General features: G+C 41.3%; 1 protein-coding gene across 2 annotated transcripts; it reads left to right on the forward strand.

Annotated features, from left to right (window-relative positions):
• Positions 1–919: 919 nt before the first annotated feature.
• On the forward strand, positions 920–20884 carry ccnjl (cyclin J-like). Of its 2 annotated transcripts, none has more exons than XM_069697081.1 (6): positions 920–1150; positions 1894–2004; positions 6340–6550; positions 15985–16284; positions 16401–16560; positions 17166–20884. In XM_069697081.1, the coding sequence occupies exons 2-6, from the start codon at positions 1927–1929 to the stop codon at positions 17683–17685; spliced, it is 1269 nt and encodes a 422-aa protein (XP_069553182.1). In that variant the 5' UTR covers positions 920–1150; positions 1894–1926; the 3' UTR covers positions 17686–20884. The 2 variants fall into 2 exon arrangements, with proteins under 2 accessions (XP_069553182.1, XP_069553181.1); XM_069697080.1 differs by having other exon boundaries at positions 1897–2004.
• Positions 20885–22139: the final 1255 nt, after the last annotated feature.

Here is a 22139-nt window from a genome sequence, read left to right on the forward strand (position 1 = left end):
AGTTTAAATCTCTCTTTATGGCGGAACTGCTAACAATAAGTCTTAAGCAATGCACTGTAGACCTATTTTATAGAGGTATCAGTGTATGATCTTAATCATTAGTATAAATGGAAACCATAACTGTCAGATAGATGTGATGGAGCAAAATATTTTTAATGAATTAATATCAAGCAGCATAAAATGAAAATACTAAGTGAAGTACAAGTATCTCAAAATAGTACACTTTGATATAATACTTTTTTTTAAGATGTTTTCATTTAAATAACTTCAAATTATCCAATATTGCACCAATAAATTAGGGAAAACTAAAAAAATGAATTATAAATCATCTCACAATCCCTCAAACTCATCTCTTGAGTCTTTAGGAACCACTACCAAAGTGCATATAAAGTAGTCCAAACTAGTGCGACTATGATCAGTTGTAACATGTTGCTTTAGGACAAATTGGTATTAATACGTCATTTATTGTAATTTAAAGTCACATGCGTCACTTTTCTGCAAAATTAGTGCTTTTACTTGTCATTCTTTAAGTAAATTTAACTGATATTATTCCTGTGCTTTTTTTTTTTTTTTTTTTTTTTCAATGAGACTCTTACAACGTACCTGTAATGCCATATTTTTTAAGTAGAGGATAATATAACACAATTAAAAGATGATCAAATGTAAATAATGCTATATAATAAATGACAATACTCATCCATTCGCACGTACTGCATAAATGAAACGAACCGTCGTTGTTAACCCTTGTTTAGCCGTGGCTGTTTGTAGTTCTCCCGCTGACCTCTAAAGGACTACAACTCCCGAGCTGGAGGAGGGCCCTTCACGTCGAGCGCACGAGCCTCGCAGCTCAACAGCAGCAGCTGGTGCAGCCGAAGAGGCTACTTTGTTACAGCGGAGCCACCGAAGAGCAAACGGATGAGCGGATCCTCTCGGAAAAAAAGTGTGAACAGTTTGGAGAAAAGGGCGCAACCGAAGGCCTGCCGGCGGGATTTGGCGGTGGCAGCTGTTTCATGATCCTGCCAGCGGGGTTGAACTTTGTGATTTTCGCCGACAAAAAGAGGTCTTTCTCAAAGTTGAGCCGGAGAGGAGTTCTCTCATTCAGGATGTCGGACTGAGACAAAGAGGTCTGGGGGGCATTCCCGTCGGAGCGGTGAGTGGCACATGTAAAAACCACCGGGATGAAAAGTTCACCGGGTTACTGCCCTGTAGGGAGAACGGGCTGAGTTTGGGACGAGGTGTCCGGCTTTGTGGCTGCGTGCTTGTTTGTGTTTTTAAAAAACGAGGCCAGTGTTTGTGAGCTCGGTGGGCAGTTAACTTGTGTAGCCTCAGTGTTTGGCCGCTGTCTCGTGGTGCACAAGAAGCCTTTTCAGTGATAACTAAAGTGTGTGTGTGTGTGTGTGTGTGTGTGTGTGTATGTGTGTGTGTGGAGGGGGTTGTTGGTACATTTGTCGTTGCAGGGAACAAACCGCATCAAAAGTGAGATATCTTAAAGGCTGCTTTGATTAATGTGACCTACGGCGTGGTCGAGTGGGCATTTAACTGAGCCATTTAAATTCCCGAGCAGAGAAAATGGCCTATGCAGGCTGAGACCTCTGCTGTAAGATTAGCAAGGTGTTCAAAAACTTTATCAAAACCACTGTCCTAAAATAAATGTAGCTTTGATTTTGTAGTCAGTACAAACGTAAATCTCTAGTTAAATATATCCTCGAATACATTTTAATAAGACATTTTTTTGGGGGGGGGGAGACTTAAAACGAGCTTCACCTTCTTTACCATCAGTTTTTTTTTTCTTCTTCAGTAAATGTAATGCTTAAACACTTTATCCTCCCCGATCTCATGCCTCTTCCTGAAGCATCTGAACTTTGTCTTGTTTTGCACACACATCTGTCTCAGCAGGTAAAACCTGATTGTTGGAGCCTCCTCTGAATGGGAAAGATGGAGAGGGAGCTGCAATGGTGGAAAGGACAGCTAGCTGCAGATATCCATCAATCCCTCCGCATCAAGGTGAGTTTGCTTGGATTAATGATCTCTCTATTTCTCTAGAAAGCTTTATTTTGTTGACAGAATGAGTTAACCCACTTTTGACTGCATGTGTTTAAGAAAACTTGAAATTTACCGTCGTTTCCTATCATGAAACTGCGACTAGGTCTGTTGCACTGTATCTTGACTAAAGCTCACGATTATTTGTTATTAATCAGCAAGGGTTATGAGAATTAAAGGGATTATTTGATTGTTTTTAGTAAAAATGGCAAGAAATCCACATGTTCTATTTTATCAAATGATAATATTTTCATTTCCTTATGTGGTCTCTATCATGGTAAAGACATTTCTTTTGGGTTTTAGACAGAGCTGTGTCGGCAGGAATTTGAGACGCGGTACGCATCGTGGTACAAGGGTTATACTTCTATATATTCAAATATAATTTATAATAATGGAATGTAATTTCAGGAAACCAGACTTAAAATTAGCAGTGTGTGCTTATGATACTTCCTGTCTCAGTTTACATTGTTACATGGGAGTGAAGGGGTCACAACTGAAAATAGATTAGATCACTGCTATCTAGCAATCAAGAGGTTAAAAAAAAAAAAAATCTCAAAATGAGCTGCTGTCTGCTACCAACCTTTGCATGTAAACCTTTAATTAAAATCAAAGTGTTTTTGAGACCGGATAGCGCAAATTATAATATTGCGATACTCAAGTGTATCAATATTTTCTGACACCGCTAGCTTTAGACTGTTGATTGGACAAAACAAAAACAAAAAGGTCACAATGGGAAAATTGTTGAGGACATTTTGAGGAGTTTGATGTCATTTTGAAAACCAAATAATTACTCGAGAATATCATTATAATGAAATGAAAATATTGTATCAGCCCTTTTTGAGAATTTGAATTGAGCATTTTTAATTATTTTCTGACATTTTATCAATGAACCGATTATGGTTAATACCTGGCAGATATTTATTGAGAATGAAAATAAGAGCTGTGCTGACACTCCACATATGACATACCACACAATGTAAAGTTGGGAGGAAAATATAATTACATGGTCCTGTTGTCTATTCAAACATGATCTAAATTAGATTACATGGAGGAGTTAAGGCTCATTAATTGAGAATGTCTTAATTAACCTCAAAGCGTGATCATATTTCTTCCCATGTGTCACTTTAATGGAGACATCTGTCACTTGACTGACTGGGACTCTCCTGCCGTCTTCATACTGAGGGAGATGAACACAGATCGGGTTTTAGATATCGAGTGTCTTAACGTGCTGCCGATTGTATGTATAGAACGAGGACTTCAGAATGTGAATCAGATGTTTGTGAGCCATATAATGAATCATTCACTTACACACGGTTTTATTCGGTTTGCTCATTCTGGACCATGTCTGACTCAGAGCGGGCTGTCGATTTAGCTGAAGAGCTGTACTCAGAGCTGGAAACTTAACAACACACCCACTCTTTTCTCACATACTATAATGAGAGAGAGAGAGAGAGATGCTGCCAGTCTAATGTTTGGTTTTGGTTGCCCTACATCAGCACTTTTGGTGAAACTGTACCAACAATCTCACCACAGTAAATGATACAATGCCCATTTGTAAATGGTGCAACGCTACAATAGAGAAATATCTGCTGCATATTGTAAGCTGACTATTGCTTGAGATTTTTAATTTTAACTGCTTCTTTATTTGGGGCGATGCTTTGCATATTTTTCTTTCAGCTGACTGTAAACCTGTCTGTGTTTTAATCTAATCTAATCAATCAACATGGCTGTTCCCAACATTGGGGTTCCCTGTTTCTAAACACCTTCTGATACAGATGCTAAAAGCGTTTTTTACACTTTTCCAAAAGGAAAATCTTTCTTTGTCATACCCTTTCATCCCGTTTTTTTTTTCTTTTTGTCATGAACTTAGATCTCGTGCTGATAGTGATAGGTGTCTCGCCACCAAAAGTCTGAAATCTTGCGTCATAGATGCTATCATATGTTCTAATGTAGAAACACAGTGTAGTTGAAAGACTGAGGGGAAGTTTATTTGTGTAGCACCTCTCAGCACAAAAACCAAAAATTGCTTTATATAAGCCTTATCAGGCATCAAGACAAGGTATAAAAGAAACAATGGAACATTGCATTAAAAAGAGTAATATAAAATCAAGCTAAAATTGAATCGGATAGATTAAAGTGGATAATGAAAATTACAGCAAAGCTGCATGGCACGAATAACTAGTTGCAAATTAAATTGACTGAAGGGCCATGACAACAGTAAAAGTCTTGATTTGAGTCGGAGGAGACCTTTTTGTTGAGAAGTTTTGTTCCAACAACAAATCTGCTTTAATGATCAAATTATAGTTTAAGTCATTGTCATTTAAAAATGCCAAAGATGTGATTGTTTCTGCTGAAAATGCGTTGCTTCCCACATTTGTGAACTGATTATGTTTGGATTTTGGTCTGTTAGTCGGCCCAAAAAGAAAAAAAGCGGTTTGGTTTGGGCTTGATGTGACATTTCTATGGAGTAAACCGTTCTTTTTTAAAAAAAAAAAAAAAAAAACAGACCGGCAGATTAATTTGATAATAGAATCACTGTCAGTTGTCGGCAGAACGATTGTAAGTGCTGCTGAAAGACTTGATGAGTGGAGGGGTTATGGATGTTTTTAGAAACAGGCGATCTGAAAGTGCAGTAAATTTGTAATGGAAAAGAAATGTGAAATGAGCATCAGAGCGGCTTGTAAAAGACCTTCACACAGTGTTCAGATTTCCTGCATGGCGCCGGCACCCCCACAGTCTCATCCAGCCTTAATGATGTTTGCTGCAGTGATAATGCCCTGATGTGGGAGATAGCGGTGGTGTGTAGCATGTGGCAAATTATCAGACATGCAAATCAGTAGGCAGCTGTGGAATCCTTAATTATGGTGCGGATCCCCCACAAAGGCACCTCTCCACCCCACACGCGCCCCCCCCTCCAGACTCCAGCAGCCCCCTCCAGCAGCCCCCCCCCCCCTCCCGTTCACATCCACCCCCATTCTCCTGATGCCCTTGTACCCCCCAGACAGACAGATGGACCAGAGGCAGAGGGAGGAGAGGACAGGGGACTTTGGGGAGGGTTAGGGTGATGTGATGGGTTGTGTCACTGGGGGTGGTGCTGCTGTATGTGGATTTGGGAGGGGGCACTGTTTACTTTTGGATTCCACTGAAGTGTCAGTCTGAGCATCACTGTTGTTGTAGTTGTGCTCAAAATAAATACATTTCAATGAGCTTTATTTTAAAATGTGGTAGGGCTGCATTTAATAATTATCTTAAGTGATTAATCTGCCAATTACTCTCCTCAATAATTGTTCCTTTTTTCTTTTGACTGAGCAACTGTCCTGACGCACAAATTTCTAGTCTTATTTAATGGAAGAACAAGAAGGAAAATTGAAAACACGGAGGCACCAAGCGTTTTATAATTTTGCTTTAAAATGTCTTTAGTATTAATTCAATTAGATTTGGACTGTTCGAGCCACCCTGTATTCTGGGATATTCCTCAACAGTCAACTGTTTTCTGTATTTCTGCTTTATTCTAAGGACCCCTAACTAAGTAGATTAATCTAGCAATCCTCAATCTCTTATAAGTCCAAAAGCTCTTGTTTTTGCCCAGACTTACAAAGAGCAAAAAAACATTTTTGAAAACAAAAATATTGTCGAGTGTAAGCGGCTTAACTAACTAACTGCTCTTTGAGCTTGTACGCTGTTCTGAATGTCTTTTGTTTCTTGAAACTAGAACCATGTGCTCTCCACTTTTCTGTTGCTGATTGGGAAGATACCTGAGGCTGATTCAATGCTAATGCCCCCGAGTGTCTTCCTTCCACTTTGAAACACATGCAGCTAATTGAACATGAATAGGAGATGTGCTAGGGTGGAAACCTAATCCTATCTACTACTCAACTCAACAACTCAACCTCGACTGAAGGAAGGCCCTCCCCTCCCCAAACCACATTACCCCCCCCCCCCACACACACACACACACACACACACACAAACCCTCACCCCATTGTTCAGAGACCCCTGTAATGACCCAAATTAGCTCCAGTCCTCTGCAGCAATAATGAACTAAATGAGATTGAAATGAGGCTGAATCATAATCAGGGATTTTCAGCATTAGATGGAGTTTAGGTCTTGATGAGTATTTTAGAGCCACAGCAGCTCTCCTGACAGCGGTTAAACCTCGTCAGCAGGAGACATGCGTGGCTCACTATTATCATGCATATTGTTTACAACCCCCATGCTTCTTCATCATTGCTTCCTGCCCACCCTGCTCCTCTCACCCCCTGTTGTTTATGTCCTCCTTCTTCTCTTGTCCCCGTCCAGGAGCTGAAGTTACCGGTCTACCGGGCACAGTCCCCGCAGATCGGCATGCGCCGGTACTTTGCAGACTTGTTGGCCATCCTGAGTAACCGCTACCAGCTATGTCCTACAGCACGTCACCTGGCCGTCTACCTGCTGGACTTGTTCATGGACCACTATGATGTGGCTGTCAAGCAGCTCTACGTCATTGCCCTCTCCTGTCTGCTGCTAGCTAGTAAGTCCACAAACAGAATTCCAGCTTCTGCATGCTTTAAAAAAAATATATATTTCAAATACTTTATTGCTTGAGGGGAACATTTTCTAAAGGAAAAATGTCTCTCTCTATCCTCCTCCGCTTTTAAATTTTTTTTTAGACCTTATATTGTGGTAGCGTTAATTTAAAAAGTACCAAGGAAGTTTTTACTAAGATCAGGGTTTGTGTTTTCATCTTGAAAAATATACGTCTGCTGAGCTAAAAGAGACACTGTGACTGTGGTTTATGCACAGATGGCACAAGGTGAAACACTTCCTGCAACAAGGGTTACACTTCAGAGACCATGGTGGTTTTTTTCTTTTCTTCCAGCTCCACTTTTTAGACTGATCTGAACTGTATCAGCAGTTTACTGTTAGCTTAAATGTTGGTTAAAAAGGAACAGGTTTCCAATGTGTTAGGATGACATAGTTTAAGAAGAAACTGTTGGGGATTGTGTATCCTGGCTGTAATATGATCTCCGGGGTGGCTGTAGTCTGTTGCTTTAGTCAGTTTGAGATGAACTAGTGTTGCACGCACCTAGGTCAAAATGTCCTTTTATCAAAAGTGTGATGATTCTATTCTTCTTCTTTTTTTCTTTTTCTTTACTGTATTATTTAAAACACGTGATTCACCGTTGACACGTCCATAAAAATCCATTTACTGCCATTGGAGATTAATTCTCTAATACCGCCTTTCTGCTGCGATCAGCCTTTTTTTTCATACAATAAATATGGAGATATTGTGTGTTTTCTTAATGTCAGCAAATATTTTAAAAGACCAAAATCAATAATTATTTCATCCTGACAAATAGTTCTTTGTAGCCAAAACTTGATATATCTAATTCCTCTGAGCCGTGAAGCTCTTTTGTTTTCCTAAACCTATTAAGAATACGTCACTGTGCACAGATGTCGATTTTGTTCTGTGGTTGTAGTTGCATCTCTTCTCGAGCCTTCGTCGGTGCTACTGAAGTGAGAAAAGCAGGGGTTTAGTTTGATTAGTAGTCAATTTGCTTCTCTGCCTAAAAGTGTTTCTTTGTGTTTTGTGTGAAGCAGGTGTGTTAATCATTCTCCCCCTGCTGATGCATGGTGCAGGTTGTGTGGTAGTTATTAGTGTCTCCGTGTCTGTCTGGTGATTAACAGACTGTGAGCTTTTCTGTACATTAATGCAGCCCTTGGCATCATGGGTAATTAGACTAATGATGCTGTCAAAGTAGGAGTCTGGAAAAGGGACTGCTCACTTGGGAGGGCTCGGTGTATATCTGCGTGTGTGTGCTTGCAGAGCCGTGTACAGCCCATCTTTGCAATCAGAGAAGTCTCTATGGTGGGATAAATTTGAATATGAGACTTGAAAGAGGTTTTATTTAAAAGCGTTCTCGTGAGAATCCAAGAATAGCTTTGAGAATTTGCTCAATTAGTGATATAAGTATTGTCAGTCCAACCTGGACAGAGGTCATTCTTCTAATCTGTAATAGATAAATCAGATTATTTTTTTTTTTTATCGCATCTTTTGATTGTGGGTTTCAGTTAGTGAAGCTCTCTCCTCTCTTTATCCTGCCTCTGACTCCTCCAGGACTCGAGGGAGTCTCTGTCATGATTGATGAAGGCTTGAAAGGGTGTTTGATTCAAAGTTGTCTTGGGTTTTCATCTGTCCTGAGGTGCTTTGGAATCTGGCCTAGTTATTGAACAACCTCCTCAGGTCTCACTGCCTGCTGCTGATGGGCACATACATTGTCTTTCTTTAAACTTTCCTGGCTTCCGCACTCGGTTAATTAATCTGTACCTCTTTTGTGCCTCCCAGCAGCCACTGCTTAATCCTGTTACTCCATTGTATGTGTGTTTTTGTGGGTGCTTGTGCGTGCATGTGTTTGCTCACGGATGAGCTCCTCTTCATTTGCAGGAGTAAGATTATGGTCAGTTTTTTAAACCCATAGGGATTGAGTGTTATTGACTGCTGGCCACTTATTTAGAGACCTCACTTTGCTCTAGAGGGCCCAATTAATCAGAAAAACCAAAATCTAATTTAATTTAATGTGTACTTCAGGGGATCAGCGTTTGAAAGTCTGTCCACATCCCCAAACTTTAAGTTTCTATTGTGTTACATTCCATGAAATCCTGCAGTGATCACATCAATCTTCATGGCAGGTTTTGGTCCCCAGAGTCAAAGCTCTGCATACTGCTGCTATTTGTTATCATAAATGACATCGTGGATGTGTCCCCGCTGTCAGTCAGTACAAAAATCTTACAGATTGTTTGTTGTCTAGTGCTTACGTGTTTTTTTTGTGTGATTATGAGAGGTGAATGCTCTTTTCTTAATCTATTTTGTGAGGTTTCTCTCTGTTGCAAGTTATTGTTGAAGCTGGATTTCATATATCTTGTTCAGTGAACCTGATTCAATTAAGGGGTCTCCAAGAACAAAAAAACAAAAAAAAAGAGCATCCTATGAGACGACTGAGCACAAGAAGCTCAGTCATGTTGACTACACAGTACACTTACATAGGCCTCGGAGCCCGGGGGTGGGGAGGGACTGTGTGCTGAGGGGCACCTGCCATATGCTCTCCGAGTCAGGCCTCAAACAAAAGCCAGTCAATGCAAGCAGGACAGCCAGGCAGCCAGACCCTTCCCAGAGAGGGGGAGGGGAACACACTCAGAGGGGTGGAGGTTGTTGTGTGTTTATGTGTGTATGGTAGAGATTTGCTGTAAGCTAGCGTCAGTAAAAGAGGACATGGTTGCTGTGGCAACCTTGTGATAAACCTGAGGATTCTTTTCTTGCGGTCACCTAATTACGGGCCACATTAGACAGTTTCCTATTGAAAGGGAACTATACTACTACAGCCATTTGAGCGGCTAGTTTCCGGCGGTGTCCTTTTACCTTTTGCTGCTGGCTCTGTTTCTTCCTTGTTCTCTCACCTTGTCAGGGTCAGGCAGAGTGAGCCCGTCCTGGGACAGAGCGGCCAGTAAAAGCAGCCCCACATCCCCGGGGGGAGGGGGGGGGGGTTGGGAAATGAATGGAGCGCTACTTCAAAGGCAGGTTCACCGCTGATGTTAAACAGGGTAGAAAGGGAGGGAAAGGTGGTGGCCTGCAAAATGGGATATGTTAGAACTGAACCACCCAGCAGGGTGCCCTGAATGTAGATTAATAGGGAACTCGCTTCCCCCTTTATCCCAATCTCAAAGGTTTAACAGTAATTCTGATGGAGCTGTTGTCATGTGGGGCTCTCACAATTAAAGAAATTATGTAAAGATGTACAGATGGGGTTTGGAAACATTAAGAGAATTCATTATTGTCAGATGCTACTAAAGCACCAGTTCATTGTGTCGTTTGAGATCTGTGTTGTAATTATAATCTTCAAACCTGCAGTATAAACGTCAGCATTTAGTCAAGTTTTGTTGTGTAATGCCTGAGGCTCTGCTTACCCACATACTCCCTGTTACCACCCATACAGCAAGGCGCTTTACCCCCTTTAAATGAACCCCCACCACCACCACAAATGCACACACACACATTTATTTATTTATATATTTATTTTTATATATATATTTATTTAATATATATATTTAATATATATATTAAAATAAATATATTTTTATATATATATATATATATATATATATATATATATATATATATATGTGTGTGTGTGTGTGTGTGTGTGTGTGTGTGTGTGTGTGTGTGTGTGAGCACGCGCATTTGTGGTGGTGGGGGTTCATTTAAAGGGGGTAAGGCGCCTTGCTGTATGGGTGGTAACAGGGAGTATGTGGGTAAGCAGAGCCTCAGGCATTACACAACAAAACTTGACTAAATGCTGACGTTTATACTGCAGGTTTGAAGATTATAATTACAACACAGATCTCAAACGACACAATGAACTATATATATATATATATATATATATATATATATATATAGGTCTCAAGGATTCTCCCCAGTCACCCAAGCATTCAGCATTAGGGGTCAAGGGTCGGCCCAGGCCTACATTGTGAAAGCCGGCAGGACCAGGGCTGGCAACACGGTATTCTGAGATGGAGCTGTGACCAATTTCCCTCTCCCAATGAAAGATGAACCAACAAATAAAAGGCGTTTAAAGAGCAGAGGAAATTCCTTCATGGCTGTCAAGTCAAAAAGAAAGTAGGAGAGAAGCAGGAAGGAGATGAAGATTACTTAGTGTTATAATCTTTACCTAAATATTTAATGGCAAGAGATTATCAACATTAAATGATGGCATTAAGGAATCCAGTCTGGGAAATACATTTGCTTTTATGCAGCAGCTTTGTTGATGGACCATTTTGGACCTTGTATATGACATACTTTTTTACATTGTCCTTGTTGCACCTCTTATAGTTCATATGTTTGAGATGGGTTTTACCCAATTCAATTTCAGGATTTGGTGCTATGTTAATGGTCCTACTCCCCCCTCCCCCAGTTCCTCAAAGTAACTTTTTCACTTGCTATTAATAGTATATTAATCAAATATCAGCCATATCCTCTTATATTTTCTTCAGAGAAATTGCAGCAATAATATGCCATACAAATCAAAGGGACCTTATGTCATAGTATTTATTGTAACATGTTGCATACCACTTCCTAAAACACATTTCTGGGAGTTCCCAAAAATATGAGACATCTGCATCAAACAAATATGCTGTGTCGCCCACTATATCTAACTTTCAAAACTGATGATCCAACATTTTACACCCATGTCACCCTGTGAATGATCAGCTGGGCAGAGGTGAGAGAGGAGCCATGCGTTGGATGTCTTACTCTATCGCTCTTTGTTTCGTTTGATGTCCGACCTGGTCAGATAATACGTTTTGAGAATGACTTCAGAGAGATCAAAACCCGTCCCGTATGTACGTCAATCCTTGAAAAGTGCTTTAGGGAATTTTGGGGCAGATTTTGTTTTTTTGTTGGACTGTCAGAACAGTGTGAAACTGTACAGTAGATTTTAGTCATCTTACATTGCTTGTAGAGGAGCGTAACTATCTTGAGTGCTGATCGAAATTGGACTCGAGTTACATTTTGTCGGCAGAATGAAGAGAAACAGAGGCCTTTCATTTGTTGTGGGAATTCAGCTCTTGGGTTTCCTAACAGCCCCTATTACTCTAAACCCCTCTCCACCTCCACCACCATCACCTCTTCCACAAACAGCACACCTGGGCGGAGGCTCTCCATCCCTTCCTCACCTCTCGCTAACCCTTGACCTCTAACCTCTGCCTGTTTACCTGACCTTCTCGTATCATCACTGTCACCTGTGGGTGGTGTGAGAAACGATAGGTGTCTTGCAGTTGCTGAATGGAGAAGTAGTTGGTGCAGATAAGGTCGGCTGTTTTTTTCACATCTCGATCGTCTCTTCCCTGCTTGCTGACTTGAGATAGGATCATTTAGCCGCCTGCATTCCAGGTAGGCTGAACTCAGAGGAGAGGAATGCAATGATTCTCCGAGGCCGCATTCAGACTGACAACAGTGCACCAACACAAGGAGCCACAATGGGGTTGGCATGTTGTAACAGGGTAACAGAAGATGAAATACAGTCCAGTTTAATGGCCTGTAAAACACCGAGGCATGTTTGTCAGGCAAATAGTTAAATAACACAATACTTGTGTATTAAAATTAGTATGTGCAGTTTTATCAAAGAACGTACTGAAAATAAACTAATATGTGTCAGTATTGGGTACCAAAGCACATATTACCTCCAGAGCTGCAGTCGGCAGAACACAAAAGATAATTCAGTCCGTGGTTGTTTTACTTTGATGCGTGCAGTCAGTTGCTTCCAACTGTGGAAAAGCATGCGTTTGGAGTTGACAACAAGAGCTGCCACTTTGGGCTCCGTTCTTGCTGTTTTGAAGACTTGTCCTGCGATGACTAAAACATCTTGTCAGGATAGTTCCAATGCATTTGTGATTTTCCAGACTTTTCCCTCATTGCTTGGGGTAATACAAGCTTTGTAAGCACATGCTCCTTCCACGTACACCGGTGCTGAGGTTGATGAGGGACGATTTGGACATTTGAGAATTGTCTCACTATTCTTTAGAACCCCAACTCCATTGATAAAATGGTCCCACCAGGCATTAGTTCTTCCTGTCCTCACCCAAAACTGCCACTCGATGTAGGGCTGATTACGCTATTGGGCTCAGGAATTGACTCAAATCACTACCAAGATGCAAAGCTGGTAGAACAGACAAACCAGGTCAGCAGCACCTGTGATTTGTTACCCATTCGACACAATTGGGATGTGACAAATCAAGGACGGAGGCATCATGTCTAATTAAAACCCAATCTGAGAGTGAAAGTGGGTTCACTGTATTCAGAAGTCTCTGTTTCCCTCTTGTCCAGACCAAAAGACAACCGCTGCAGTTTTCAGTTTAAAACCGGGCTAGCAGCGCTTTCAAAAGTCCCTGTTTTAGGAACTCTAAAAATCCAGTGTCGTGTGGACACCAGTCGTAAATGGAGCAAAAGTCGCGTGTTTTGAAATGTAATCGTGTCGGTTTGGATGCAGCCTCATTCACCATCCTGTCTTTTGCTGCATGGCTGCACCCCTGCTGTGTGCACTCATTGAAATGAATGAGGCTGTGTTTTGTCAGTGTAATATACACAGAAGTCAGTTCTTTTTTCAGTAATTCAGATGATTTGTGATTCAAACACTTACTGTACTTCCATGGGTTCCTCTGAAGTGACTTTTTTTGGACATCCCATGTTTCTCATGTGCCTGCTCACCCACAGTTATAAACCAGAGGAGTAATCAGAGTACAATAAGGAGATGGACTTGTGCTGTGTCTCTCTTGGGATCAAAGGGGCTGGGGTTGTGTGGAGATTGGGGGCATTGATGGCTTTTTATGGCAGCGTCTGTGTGGACATAGCAGTCTAACAGCAGACAACACTGATCCAGAGGATAGGAGGGTGTGATAATGGGGCAAGTGTGGACTGGGCCATGGAACCAGCAGTGGTGGCTATAAACAGCCCTGTTTCATTATGCTTCCTGTTCTGCTGGAGAGAGGCCATTACTGCCTTTCTGATAATTACCCCCCTCAGCCTCGACCCCCAGCAGGTTGGGCTGCAGATCCCACTCCCCCTCTCTTCGTCTCTCCTGCTCTGCTTAATGGTGGGTCGCAACATCAGTGACAAAACCTGCACTCTGTAGGAAGACGCCCTGCTCCACTAGACGTGGGCATGACGAGGTAAATGAGGCCCATCAAAGCCAATGACAATGTCAGACAGTCGTTGCCTGGAGTTTTCACTTCTAACTATAGCTCGGAAGACTCAATAAAGCCCCTCGAATGTTTGGTTGCCATGGTTTCAGATTAGTAAATTTACCCCAACAGAGGATCATTGTTGTTCCTAGATTGTTGCATATTTCTACCAACCTGATGCATAACTTTTTAATCCTAGCAAAAGGATATATTGTTATTGCAAATATCATCAGATTTATATACTGCGAGAAGTAGTTACTTGCTTTTTTGGATTTGGATTCATAACCATACTTTCCACAAATGTGGGTAATCAAGAAGACAAACTGTAGGCCTGGCCAATAAATGATCATATTACCTTATTGCAGATGTATCAGTATTTTTGCATGGCTGAAAACATCAGTACGGAGATGCAAAAGAAAGGTTTTTAGAAAAATGTTGCCGTTACATTGTTTTGTACGCAAGACACACAGCACTGAAAAGTTTGTTTTTCATATATTTATCAATTAAATAGCAGTCCAAAGATAACACTTTACTTCAACTCCTATATATATATATATATATATATATATATATATATATATATATATAAACCATTTATGAAACTCATGATTTCTAAAATAGGGGGTATAAAATAAAAGTGTTACCTTATCAGTCTACATATTGTTACTGTAATCTTAAACATTGATAACAGCCTTAAAAATCCAGTTGACAGAGCTATCAATTTGGGAGTCAGTCAGTTCCATTACAAGCCTCCATTAAAAGCTGTGTGTAGTTCACGGCGCAAGCTTTACAGAGAAGTCTGTATCAGAGTAATCTGACACCTCCTCGCCCTCATTCTTAATGTTTGAGAAGAGGCCTGCTGGACCCTTGGATTAAAGGCAGAAACACCCCTCTTCATTGGTCACAGGGACCCCTGAGGCCTCAGGGCTGTTGCTATGGAAAGCAGGATGTCTCGGGATGGGGAGGGGGCTCACCATAATGACATTGCTCTAATGTTTGTGAGGACCTGGGGTGAGTCAGAGGGACAGAAATATTGGGGATCGAGCTGAATGGGTTTTTCATAGAAAGTGTGAGGCTTTTATAATCCACTGTAAGTGCCCACTCTCTGTAAGCCTACAGCGATGCCTCCCTCGGCTTATTAGTGTAATAGCTTAGCTTTATGGCCAGATGTTCAGAAGTAGTCAACTTAATTGCAAATGCTTTGTCGGCACTTGTTAGGTTTTGTGGAAGCCAGAATAAGCTGCTTTAGAGCTGACCATAAACTTGCTGCACATGATAATAATCGGTGTAAAAAGAAAGAAAGCAATTAATAAACATTACTTTGCAAAGATCTGTCACCATCAACCCATATCAAGATGTCTAGATTTAACTTTTAATTAAAACTTTGATTTCTGCAGAGATGTTTGGATTCTACATCCTTCTTTAAAATAAAACTCATTAATGTTGGAATTTAAATTTGGATGCAAATAACAGGCGTTCAAACTAATGAACTGGAGGGAATTAACTAACTTACTTTTTGATGTAATTGTCAAATGAGATTTCTATGTTTAGGATTTCCAAAAAGCATGTTATTAGTAAATTAGCTGCATCTTATTGCCCTTTTAATTATCAATAAAAAAAACAAAAAAACAAAAACGTTTTTTTTTTTAAATAAAATGTAAATAGTGTAAAAATGTCTCCTACAGGGGACACAGAGACAGTTTAGTTGTCTTTGGTCCAACAGTCAAAAAACAGTGTATTTCCTTTGCATAGACAAGAAGCAGAGAAAGATAGAGAAACTGCAATAAATGGCATTTTTCATTGATAACTGATCAAAATTATTATCATGATTAAATGACATTCAAAAATGTTGCTGATTTAATTTTCTGTTGACGATATGAGTTTGAATAAGCACCACCCGTTTTAAGATCTTCAAACAATACATTTTCATGCATGTGTTTTTGGTTTATCGCTGCAAATGTTTCGAAACAAAAATTCTGCACACATATGCTGTCTCACTTATGTGTTGCTATAATGCTGTAGTTTAATCTTTTTAACAACGTGCAAGTTCTGTACAGTACAGAGGAAGCGTAGGTTAAAGAACATATCTTGTCTATAATCCACAAAACTAATTCATTTGGAAATGAATGTTGAGTGTTTGTACAGTTCATCTGTATGGCTCTGAAGTATGGAGGTTCAAATGAACTACTGGTGTTGAATCTAAACTCACTGTGTCTGTTTGTGTCTTTCCAGGTAAATTTGAGGAGAAGGAGGACCGAGTTCCCAAACTGGAGCAGCTGAACTCTCTGGGCTTTATGTGCAGCCTGAACCTGGTTCTCAACAAGAAGGATCTGATCAAAATGGAGCTTCTGCTGCTGGAGACGTTCGGCTGGAATCTGTGCATGCCCACGCCCGCCCACTTCATTGACTACTACCTCCATGCCTCGGTGCAGGAGGGCGACCTCTACAATGGCTGGCCCCTGTCCTCCCTCTCTAAAACCAAGGCTTTCATGGACAAATACACTCACTACTTCCTGGAAGTTTCACTGCAGGGTGAGTTCATGAGGAGGGCGGTGACTTTACTCTTGTGTGTCCCACAAGGGTTAAGACATGATTAGGGTGTGGTTAAGTCGGATCGATAAACTAATTGAACTGTTTTCTTGTCGTAGACCACGCCTTCCTGAGTTTCAGACCATCCCAGGTGGCTGCCGCGTGCGTGGCGGCGTCTCGTATTTGCCTTCAGATTTCCCCAAGCTGGACCACTGCCCTGCATCTACTAACAGGCTACACCTGGGACCACCTCACCCAGTGCATCGAGCTCATGTTGCTGTAAGGGACACACCAACAAACACGCATAAGTCTGGGAAGAAAAGGTCCAACAGAAAGCGAGAGCTGGCAGACGAGACCTTGAAAGTGTGCGAGGAACTCGAGGCAGACGACATCAAGGCCGCTCAGCTCGTCATATTTTTGGTTGCCATGGTTTCAGATTTTAAGATGCATGTGGTTTAAACCAGTTTATCCGTGCGTGCGTGCGTGCGTGCCAGTCATCTGACAAAACCTGTCCATCTGATAGTCGTAGCTGATAGCCAGAGCCGTGTTGTTTAACAACTATAATTAAGTTGCACATTTCTTTTTCGGTAGGTGGCAGTGTGTGTTCATTAGTGTGCATCTGTGTAAGCGTAATTGTTTGCACATGTTCAGGCTAATTGTGTGGAAGTTAAAAGGATTGGCGCAGACTGATCTCTGCTCCTATTAATGGATTTATCTGAGCAGCCCTTTTTTTTTCTGGATAGATCTTTCACTCAAACATTCACACTCTTTGCTCTCTCTACAACACAATTATGATCTTAGTGGTATTTCATCAAACTGCCAACATATTTCTTGATTCATTTTTTCCTGAAGATGTCTGAGATGTGTGTCTTTCCTTTTCACAGGGCTCACGACAACGATGTGAAGGAGGCCAACAAAACCAAATCCACTCCTCCTCACCGGCCCTCCTCGCTGCAGTCCCAGCCCCAGCTCTCTCACCTCTCCCCAGTGTCAGCCATCCAGAGACCAGCCTCCTCCTCCTCCACCTCCTCCACACCACAGCTGCTGTTTCAGCCAGACGCTTTCCCGCATCTTTCCCAGCATTCCCCGTCCCTGTCCCAACTGCAAGTGCTCGCTGACTCTCAGGCTCTGGGCCCCGTGGTGAACATGTCTCAGGACTTCCTTCAGAGCCACAGGATGGGTCTGCTAACTGGAGCTCCTTCCATCACTCCCGGCGGGGCGTTTCCTTCCTACCCGAGTCTAACCTCAGGTCTCCAGCCAGGGGCTCGTGCGCTGCCACTGCAGGGCCCCATTTCTGTGCAGATGGCCCTCGCCGGAGAGCCGCGACACTGTCTGAGTATGGCCTACAGCGGGACCTACCTGGGGGCTCATCACACGTTCACAGCTGGCTGCTTCGACAGGTGACGCCAGGAGACGGAGAGGGAACACAAACCCCTACGGGAGTCCACCGCTATGCTTCCGTCCCAACTCCCTACCCCGAAACATCCCCTCACAGAACTCCTCTCTCTCTCCGTCGGCACTGCAACACCTTCAGCTTGTCCAGCTCCCTCGTCGCTCTCGCAGAGACGCCGCAAACGCAAGCAGAGGTCCAAAGGCAAGACAGACCCAGTGGAAGTCATCACACTGACGTGACAAATGCTCCACTGCCTCTTACGAGATACTGAGGCACTGCAAAAGTGTTTCTGCCGTATTCTGAACTGGATTTATCAATCTGTGTTATTAGGAGACTGTCATCACTGTGAATGAGATGAAAGCAGCGGTGTTATCTGACACCCACCTCATTCAGTGCCTGTTCTCAGTTGTGTGATAGCTGAGCCAATTTTAGAAGTGCACAGGACACAAAGTATCTGTGATAAGCATATCTTGCTGCTTGACATGTTTTTTTTTTTTTTCTAATCCCAAAAATCTAATCCATTTTATAGAAGAAAATTTGGCTTGCATTGTTTTTTTTTTTGAGCCACCATTTGAGAGAGATTGGAACAAAAAAGGCTTGTCGCTGACTTGGCAGGTCATAAAGAGGCCGTGTATGACGCTGGAATTTTTAGTTGCGTGTCCTGAATGTCAGCGAACATTGATCTAACGAGCTGAATGCTCCTCTGGGAATTCCTCACAACATGAGACCTCCGAGGGGATGAAGAATTCATTGTTTTGTGCACAGCAGGTGAAGTCCGCAGCTCAAGCAGGCCTGCAGTATTTTTTTTTATTTTTCCCCTCTCTCGTCATCTTCCTCTCGCATCTCCAAAGCAGAGCCTTGCAGCAGAGTTCATGGTGAAAATGTGGCTCATTTACAGCTGCAGACTTTGTCATACTAAAGTTTTAATTTCTGCTGCGCCACTCAAAGAATTAAAGACACACTGACGTGACTGGACCAGCATGGTGAAGAAGACATGGACGTTGGTTGTGTATTGTGTATATATGAATTGCTGCTGCCTTCTTATGAACTGTTGGTTCTGTGTCTGTGTTAATGACTCCAATGTTTACATGAACCACTAAGTATCAGGGACTTTAACAAGATTACTTGAATATGATGCCATTGAAACATGCCATAGCTTTTATTTATGATGACTCATGTTTTTCTTGTTCTTGATTTTTTTTTTTTTTCTATTCATTTTTATTTGATATAGTGTAGCTTTTTTTTTTTTTTTTATACCAACTTACCATTGATTAATTAGTTTTCTTTGTACCTGTCCATTGAAGCTGTATATTCAGGCTCAGGTTTTAAGGCTGAATCTAGCAGCCTTACCTTCATTATTCTGTGCTATTATGCTTTAAAGTGGATGCCTCTTCAGCATCTGTCGGGGCTGCAATATTCCCCTCTATCATCACTGGACCATACTCTGTGGACATCTCGGTAACTGAACGCATGAAACGGTGTGTTTGGTCACTGGCTTCACACAAACATCTGCAGCCAGTCGTCTGTAATTGCTTCCCAGATTTCTAAAGCTGCAATCCCCAATCTTCCACTTCCTGTTAAAGGGTAAACACATCCAGATTCCCTGGGCTGTTTTACAAGGGTTGCCCACTGGTTACCAAGGTGATACCTTAGATGTGCGAACCCCAGATTTTGTGTGTTGTGACTTAATTACGGCGGTGATTAACGATTAATCAGTTGGTTACTATTTTACTGATTAATTGTGTCATCTATGACATTTCTGAAAATAGTGGGGAAAAAAACCACAATTAATTATTTAATGAGGGCTTAAGTTGATGTATTCATACTGCTGGTTTAATCCAACCAGCAGTAGAAAACTCAAATATTGTAAATTTACAGTCATATGTGGCAAAGAAATGGTGGGAATTATTTTTTTTAAATTTTTTTTATTTTTATTTTTTTTAAGTTGATTAATTTAAAAAAGTGCAGATCAAAGAAAGCTGTTAATCGTTTCATCGCTGGAATTTGAATTTAAACGTTCTTGGTTTTCTGGAGAATTGTGAGCTTGTTCTGGAAGATATTATAAATAACTTGGGTTCATTGGTCATGTTTTCTTCAACTTCAAATAGTCTGTAGTTTAAATGCTCTGACTTCACATTTCAAACTGTCGTCGTGTACTGCGGACGCCGGACATCCCCGTCACGTCCGTGTCTCGGCCTCAGCAGTTGTCAGACTCTACATGTAAACCCTGAAGTTCCCACATGTACAGACGTTTCTCAGCTAACACTATATGAAGCCTTCTGAAATCACCACACTCACAATATTGTAATCACCAAATCGTTTACTGCCACACATCCGTTTGTGTTTCCACCTCTGAAAAGGACATGTTGATGCTTTTCAGTGATATGGACTATGATACTATGCCTTTTGATTTTCTAACTTTGTGTACAGTTTTGTTATATTTTCTACATTCCGTTTGTTTTCATCGTATTTTAATTCAAACTTTGTAACTTTTTTTTTTTTTTAGATTTCAGTTTGCTCTTTTCCTCACAATTCACATGAGCAACTTGATTTGAGGTGTCAAAAGGTGCAATACGATTTCTGTTTTAAAACTGACCACAGCCACTGTCTTGTGTGTACCACTGGTTCATCTTTTGTAACTTATTTTTGATGATTGTGTGATTTGACTTGCTGTAGCTTGATCTCCTGTAGAGGGCAGTGGGCTCTGATCACAATGAATATGTTGCATATTGCAGCCACATGCTTTGAGTGATAGATATTACAGAATTTTCTTTTAGCTAGAGTTTTACTGTGCATCTTTCCCTCCCGTGAAAGGCCACTCACTCCAAACAACACTCTGATAAGAACGAAATGACACCACAAATTTCCAATTTATATTTTTATATTCTTTTGTAACAATCTGTAGTCTTGGTTTATGTGACACTGAAAAAAAAAAAATCTTATATCATAAAGTGCCATGACAAAATAAATACACAAGTGAACCGAGTCTCTGAGGGGCGTTTTTCTTCTGAGGAAGAGGGGCTGAAGAATCCGCAGCACTTGAAATTAAGTCATCACCAGAGACCCCACGATACGATATTATCACGACACTTGAGTCACAATCTGATATTGTGATTTAAAAACATTTTGTGATATGCTGAGTATTGCAATAACACATTGTGATATATTACCTTTTTTTTTTTTAGTTTCAAATTATGTTCCCAAAAGAAAACTTTGTCAACATCTGTTTTACCTAATTGAATAAAGTTTTCAGTTTGTTCATTTCTCTTCAGTCTTTTGTTGTTTATTTTGTTTGTTTTCAAAATGCTTATTTGTTACACTGTATAGTGTGGTAGTGATACTTCAGGGAAGTTTGTGCAGCAGTTTTCCACAAATGATTAGATGGATAGATTGATTTTTTTTTGTTTTTTGTTGCTGCAGCAGCATTTATAGATACAGGGTAAAGGCAATACAAATAACAGTAAAAACAAAAATATTAAATGTAAAAATGCACAATATATACAACAAAAATATGATAATATTAAACTAACTAAACAACAGTGCAAAGATTTAAACAAACAACCAACAGTGTTATTATTGTGAGATTGATTTGGTCAGAAGTGACTTATTGTATAGTCTGATGGCAGTGGGCAGGAATGATCTCCTGTATCTGTCCTTGTGACAGCGGAGCTGGAGGAGTCTTTTGGAGAAAGTGCTCCGCTGTCCCTGCAGCAGGTGGTGGAGAGGGTGGTCAGGATTATCCAATATGGATAATAGTTTGTTCAGCGTCCTCCTCTCCACCACCTTTTCCAGACTGTCTAGTTTGCAGCCAATGATGGAGCCGGCCTTCTTCACCAGTTTGTTAAGTCTGTTGGTGTCACCGGCTCCAATGCTGCTCCCCCAGCAGACCACAGCGAAGTACAAAGCACTGGCCACAACAGACTGGTAGAACATCTCCAACATCTTGCTGCACACATTGAAGGATCGAAGTTTCCTCAAGAAAAAGAGTCGACTCATCCCCTTTTTGTAGACAGCGTTGATGTTGGTCTTCCAGTTCAGTCTGTTGTCGATGGACACACCAGGTATTTGTACTCCTCCACCATGTCCACCTCCTCTCCCAGAACTCTCAGCGGTTGTGGAGCCGTCGTCTTCCTCCTGAAGTCGACCACCATCTCTCTGGTCTTGGCCACGTTCAGAAGCAGCTGATTTCTACCAGCCCACTCCAAAATCAAAAGCCTGCTTTGCATTTTAGATCAACTCTAAAGCAAATAGTTTAATCTGTTCCCAGTATGGGTGCAATCATAAATCCATGAGCAGCACTGCTCATCAGACCGCTGACAAAGTTATTATTCAACATCTAAGAAACAAGTTCAGCCTCTCATCTGCCCCTGAATGCCGCCTCCACAGCTCAATCAGAGCTTTCTATGTTGTATGACCTTTTGATATATAGAAACCTATTCAGTGATGGGACTCTCTCTCACACACA

This window comes from Brachyistius frenatus, unplaced genomic scaffold (assembly GCF_029030835.1).
Source record: "Brachyistius frenatus isolate BFR_SWC_R1_liver_20210118 unplaced genomic scaffold, ASM2903083v1 Contig_22, whole genome shotgun sequence".
NCBI classification, from domain to species: Eukaryota; Metazoa; Chordata; class Actinopteri; family Embiotocidae; genus Brachyistius; species Brachyistius frenatus.